This window comes from Erigeron canadensis, chromosome 6 (genome assembly GCF_010389155.1).
Source record: "Erigeron canadensis isolate Cc75 chromosome 6, C_canadensis_v1, whole genome shotgun sequence".
Taxonomy (NCBI): domain Eukaryota; kingdom Viridiplantae; phylum Streptophyta; class Magnoliopsida; order Asterales; family Asteraceae; genus Erigeron; species Erigeron canadensis.
In genome coordinates this window covers 20522062-20528372 of record NC_057766.1, presented here as the reverse complement: position 1 = coordinate 20528372, position 6311 = coordinate 20522062, and the positions used below count along the sequence as shown (strand labels likewise).

General features: G+C 34.3%; 2 protein-coding genes across 2 annotated transcripts; one reads left to right on the top strand and one right to left on the bottom strand.

Moving 5' to 3' along the window:
* Positions 1-267: 267 nt before the first annotated feature.
* On the top strand, positions 268-2313 carry LOC122605922 (syntaxin-121-like). The gene is made up of 2 exons (XM_043778884.1): positions 268-893; positions 1767-2313. Exons 1-2 carry the CDS (start codon positions 424-426, stop codon positions 2182-2184), a joined length of 888 nt encoding a protein of 295 aa, XP_043634819.1. The 5' UTR covers positions 268-423; the 3' UTR covers positions 2185-2313.
* Positions 2314-3446: 1133 nt separating this feature from the next.
* On the bottom strand, positions 3447-5719 carry LOC122605921 (auxin efflux carrier component 5). Its single transcript, XM_043778883.1, has 5 exons — positions 4953-5719; positions 4481-4566; positions 4228-4385; positions 4049-4125; positions 3447-3867 (listed from the first exon to the last, which is right to left on the bottom strand). The coding sequence occupies exons 1-5, from the start codon at positions 5615-5617 to the stop codon at positions 3795-3797; spliced, it is 1059 nt and encodes a 352-aa protein (XP_043634818.1). The 5' UTR covers positions 5618-5719; the 3' UTR covers positions 3447-3794.
* Positions 5720-6311: the final 592 nt, after the last annotated feature.

Sequence of the window (6311 nt, the reverse complement as noted above, 5' to 3'; positions counted from 1 at the left end):
TATCTAGTATGATTGGAGAGAATTATTGTTATTTAATTTCATATTTCTAGAAATCGAATTGTTGAAACAAGTTTGCTTAGTCCACATGTGATGATTAAAAAAAATACCAGAAGTGTTTTAAATAATGACATATGGCCAAATTAGTCCCGCCATCACCATACGACTTATTCCCATTTCACTGCTTACAGCCAGCCATCTATGAAACCCCACCGCGTTTTTTAAATTTTAGTCTTATAAAATCTCCCTCATTTTCATTTCATATATTTTGTTTTTTAATCATTATTAGTGCATCAGGTGTGATTGCTGGATGCAGAACGACACAAAACGCCAGAACAATAACTTCTTAAAAACATTCTCATATATATCTGATTTTGGTTTTAGTTTAACATAATTAGGAGCCAGTTGGTCTAAAACTCGATCAATATGAACGACTTGCTTTCTCGATCTTTCTCTGGCGGCCGTGTTGCTGATATCGAGATGGGCAACGTGGCTTCAACAGGCGGTAATAACCTCGAGAAATTCTTTAAAGATGTGGATGAGATCAAACAAGAGTTGAAAGGTCTAGACCACCTTCACAATCAACTACAAGATTCAAATGAGCAAAGCAAAACCTTGTATAATGCAAGCTCGATCAAGACACTGCGTACCAAAATGGATAATGATGTTGCTTTATCTTTAAAAAAAGCGAAAATCATTAAAAACCGTCTAGAGGCATTAGATCGTTCTAATGAAACGAATCGCAACATCCCTGGCTGTGGCCCGGGTAGCTCTACTGATCGTACGCGTATCTCTGTTGTTAACGGGCTACGTAAACAACTTCAGTTGTCAATGAAGTCCTTCACTGAACTACGACAAAAGATGGCGTCAGAGCATCGTGAAACCATTCAACGAAGGTACTGTTACTATTTAGTCACGCTAATATGCACATATTTATAGATTTAATTTTTCTCAAAAATGTTAAAATACATAACCAAAAATAAATTATTCGAATGAATTTTGTTATTGTCCAACAAAGATAAATACCCAGCTATCCGCGGTTACCCAATGGCAAAAGGTAAAATACACGCCCTCCAGTAACAAACACCATGGGCTGTTTAGACATGGGGCAAAGTGGTTCAGCGTTCACGACCCAATTTTTGGGGCCCAAAATTTTAAAACTATATATGTTATATATAATATAATTCTCTACCTTTACCATAGTATGATTTGGCAATTCTTTTATAGTTCTAAACGATAATTTTGTTATGTATATTGATCGAACATTTATCGTTTTTTTTAAAGAAAGTTTATATAATTTAATTTTTTGCTAACCTAGTGGCCTTTTTATCTTGGCTCGTCCTGAGCCTATAAATCCTCACATTCGCCGAAGATAAACAGTACGGGGACATTAAGCGGACCAAAACCACCTATTTTGTCTAGAACAAAAGGCCCATTGCAGTAAAACTCGTCTTGGATTCTATTTGAACTTGATACCATCCATCTCCTAATTTTGATGCCAATTGAGCTAAAGCTAATTGACAATATTAAATTGAACTAATATGTTAGACGTAACTTTTTCATTAATTATCTTGAGGAATAGTTCTATGAGATTAAAAATGAGTTGACTATATAAATCTTAGGATGTATTTACTCTTATTGAATGATTCACTTGGTAAAGTTGATTCAAAACTTTTTGTAAATATTCAAAAGATTATGATCAAATCTTGAAAAACGAAGAATATATAAGAAAGAAGTGATGTAATGTAATTTTGTTACTTAACGTACAGGTACTACACCGTAACTGGGGAAAACGCAGACGATGCTAAAGTAGACGACTTGATCTCAACTGGACAAAGCGAGACATTTTTACAAAAAGCAATTCAACAACAAGGAAGAGGACAAGTGATGGAAACAATACTAGAAATACAAGAGCGACACGATGCAGTAACAGTCTTAGAGCGGAACTTAAAAGAACTGCATCAAGTTTTTATGGATATGGCGGTTTTGGTCGAGAATCAAGGAGAACAGTTGGACGATATCGAGAGCCATGTGAACAGAGCGAATTCGTTCGTGAGAGGTGGTACACAACAGTTGCAAGTAGCAAGAAGGACTCAATTGAACACTAGGAAATGGACTTGTTATGGTATTCTTTTGTTGTTGATTATTATTGGCATTGTTGTTATCTCAATTAGGCCATGGAATTAGAGAGTTTTTTCAAATGGGTCATTATGTTGGGCTTGTATTTGACTATTTGGTCTCTAATGGGACTCTGTTTTGAGTGATGTGTAAACCTTTTGTTTGAAATTATTTGTCAATACATTCTGTTTGAAGTTATTTGATTGTGTTAAAATTATTTGGTATGTTAGTTATATAACTAAATACAATATGGTTGTAATATGTAACAATCATAATAAAATGTTTGAATGTAGAATATTTTGTTGTTTCAGAATTTAAGTTTGTTATCGATCTTACAAGGTATCAAATTTATAGAAAGATAAATAATTAAATAAGGATTAGCAGTTAACCCAAACCAATTCAAAGTATTTCTAGTTATGATCCAAAAAAAAAAGAAAAAACGATAAAACCTGATGTCAACGGCATCAACTAAGTTGTCGACGGAGCCCAAAGACGAATCCAAGAATGTACAATGGGCAAAATTTAAAAGAATAAGATATAATAGGAAAAACTAGAAAAAAAAATAAATTTGTAGTCGGGAATGTTTACCCTGCTCAGTGGAGGAGCTATGTGGTGGCCACGGGTAGCCATGACAACTCCACAATTTCTATAAAACTCTATATTTATAATACTATTTCTAAGCATTTAACCAGTTTTAAGGTAATTGGCAACCACAGACTAGAGTAATTGAAAATTATAGTTTAACTTTACACTTATTAATATCATGAAAACTGTTTGACGATCATATATAAAAATCCTGGACTCCGTCTGCCCCTGATCCCCTGGTTGTTGACATTGGCAATGGGCCGGCCGGGAGAGTTGAACCAAGATAACTACATTTTGGTGCATGCTTCCAAATGTGACCCTAACAACGATTTTAATCAAAAATCTAAACTTTTATTTTTTTTGAAGGATCACAAAGACGGATTTTATACTTTACCCTTATATAGTATTTAAAATATATTATCTACGCGTAAAAAGTTTGTGGAGAGAGCACGTATAGGTCCTGCGTTGACTTGAAATTTGACGTTCAAAGTCAAAAGACATTTTTTTTGTCGTTTAGTGGCCTTTCATCTATGACAAATATTGACATCGCCCACACTTTTGTCGCCAAAGGCCGATTTTCTTATCTACTATACCTTCTGTGATTTCCATATGGCCTAATGTCGTAGGAGATGATGAATTTATACTGATCGATCAAAGTTGTGACTGAACATGATACGTACAACGAACAATAATCTAGTAAAACACCCAAAGTGTTTGTAGACATAAAACATTAATTTGGTGCTTATAATGCCGAAAGTCACAGCTACAAGAAGATTATGGGTTGGTTACATGGGTTTTCTTGCAGAGATCTTCAAGAACATCGTTTATGGAAGTCTAATTGTACGTAGTCCTACACCGCAAAAGCAATGCTAATTGAATAATTTATACAAAATCTTCTTTATTAAACATATCCAACGTACCAACAAAGAAATATGTTACACTTGTCTAGATACAATGGAATTAAGGGTAAATTAAACATACAAGAAAACTCAAATTACTGTTAATTGGAGTTCATCATATGGTTCAATATGTTAAAAATTTAGAAACATTATAAGAATATATATAGACCAACTAGTTATTTGTATGGGAAGGAATCAGTGTAGAAATTCCAAGACAGCATAGAATCCAACCAAAATTGGGAGAGTGACAATCATGCCAAAGATAACCCTGAAAATAGCATTACATGAAAAAAGATTATTAGTGGGACATAAATTCTTCATGAAACTTACGCTATATAAGTACTCGTATAACTTACTATATATATAGATGCTTTAGAGTTTTTTGAAATTGAATGTTACTATTAATCAGAATTTCCTGAAATAACTTGAAAACGAATATAATAGCTTACGCAGTACTAAGAACATCAGCGTGCAATCCATATTCTTTTGCGTATATGAATGAAGTGATGGACTGTGGCAAAGCAGACTGTTCAATGACATGATATATGATTAGAAACTTAATTAGCCGCGTACTATAATGTCAACTGGAATTAAACAGTCTGAAATTAAGGTGAAGAGTGTTCATCACCTGCATTATTGCAACACGTAAAACATCTCCATGCAGACCTACGGCGATGCAACTGACCGCCATAGCAGCTGGTCCGGCGAAAAACTTGAGAACAATTGCCATCACCGTTAGACTTGGTCCACATGCAATCAATTTATCCTGTTGTGCCATGAACAATCCTGCATAAATTTACCCAAACAATTAAAGCCTTTGTAGACAAAGTTCTTCAAAATAATAGTGGACTAATTAAGTTTAGCTTTAATTAATTAAGTACCCATGCTAAACATGGCAGTGCCTGTCCCAGCCCTTGACATGATCAATATTGATCCTTCAACCATGTCCGGCATCGGCCAATTAAACCTACAATAAAAACAAAGTTATTTCATTAGCATTTGTTCTTTTAATGTGTTGCAATATTTGAAAGGATCGAAATGCGCATCATGAATTACTAGCAACGTACAATCAATCTCGAGCAAACCAAGAAGTTACAATCCATTTGAGAGATTATTAGACTTTGTATTACTATTCTAATTAACCATTTTAGTTTTACAGGCGTTGATTTATAAATTTAAACAAAATCATCTATTATTGCACATCCCATTTATGGGAATACGGTTTACAAATAATAAGTAAATTTCTTTTAGTTTACACATAATAAATTGTTTTGTACGTTAAACCATTGAGTTAGTGATATGACACCAAAAGAGTATATGTGTTTCTAATATAAAAAATGTACATCTTGATACCTTTTTGATAGGGTTGCCCAAATGATGCCAATTACGCAAGAATATGAATTAGGGTTCATGGAAAGTTTCAAAGACACAACTTTCATCAAAGAGACGAACGATGATCTACTAACAACTTGTTGATCATATGTCTTAGTATTCCCTTCCAAATCCTTGGATTCTGTTGTAGCATTAATAGAGCAATCAGTCGATGCTGCTCGTCTACATTCTAACACGAACAAGAGTGCAGTGAGCCAAACTATTGCTTGAACCACTGATCCTTGAACAACTAGGTCAACAAACTCTTGACCATACATGGCCCTAATCAAGGGTACACCTACAACAAGGGAGTTAGTTAAAGTAGACAAAGAGAAGCTTGTTATGGACCAACAATAGCTTCCTTTAGTACTAAATCTAGCCCAAAGGGCAAGCACAAATACGATAATAACTTTGGAGATGGCGTCTGCCCCAATGAAACGGTAATTCATCTTGAAAGGGTCGATATGGGCTGTAAAGTCGAAAGTGAAGAGAGGGAGGGTGAAGAGGCATACAAACCGGTTGATGGCGTTGCATTGTTCTAACGTAAAAATGTGCCACCATCGAACCGAACCATAACCTAAAAGTAGAGCCACATATAGTGGCACCATGGCTGCAACCACCTTGTAAACATCCTCTAACCCAATCATCTTTAGAAAATGAAATATAGTACACAACTTCCTTCAAAGAAAGGGCTAGCTATATGTACAAAAAGAATGATGGGTTTTTTGGTACGTATTTGAGTGTTGTTAGTAGATGTTGGAACTATTTATATGCATAAATCAATCACACGAACATTTATATAGTCGGAAATAAAAATGAAAACAAACTTTGTAGAAAAAGTGATATTACTTGAAAATTGATGGCCTCAAAATAATGCATTGTGAGCGTAAAGGATTCGTCTTGTTGGATGCTAGAAGTAAGACACGTAATCAAGCTGGTATATATATGTTGGGCTTGTGAAATACTTTAAAGACAATATATGTGCATTGTGACATTTTTAACAAAATCATGTTAACAATGATAAGTTTTGACTTATCCAATAATATTTAATTAAAGTTTAAACTATAAAAAGAAGCATTAAGATGCATTAATAGTTTTTAACAAGCACCTGATGCATGGCTTCTACGTATCAGTAAACCTTTAATTACTATCAGTTTTGAATATTTGTCAATGATCTCCAGCTCAATTGGTTTGATGCACTACTGGTTTTGTCCAAGGTCTTGAGTTCGATTATTAGATATGACAAACTTTGAGTTTTTTCTCTCCAAATACTTGTAATGGCCCATGATTCATATCTCATTGTCTAGAGTACGTACAAGACTTCACTATTAAACGGTGAGG

Coding starts and splice junctions, on each gene's coding strand:
- LOC122605922 (XM_043778884.1), top strand. CDS start 424: ATGAACGACTTGCTTTCTCGATCTTTCTCTGGCGGCCGTGTTGCTGAT. Junction 894..1,766: donor CGTGAAACCATTCAACGAAG/GTACTGTTACTA, acceptor CTTAACGTACAG/GTACTACACCGTAACTGGGG.
- LOC122605921 (XM_043778883.1), bottom strand. CDS start 5,617: ATGATTGGGTTAGAGGATGTTTACAAGGTGGTTGCAGCCATGGTGCCA. Junction 4,567..4,952: donor TGGGCAACCCTATCAAAAAG/GTATCAAGATGT, acceptor TTTTTATTGTAG/GTTTAATTGGCCGATGCCGG. Junction 3,868..4,048: donor GCTGATGTTCTTAGTACTGC/GTAAGCTATTAT, acceptor TGCTATTTTCAG/GGTTATCTTTGGCATGATTG.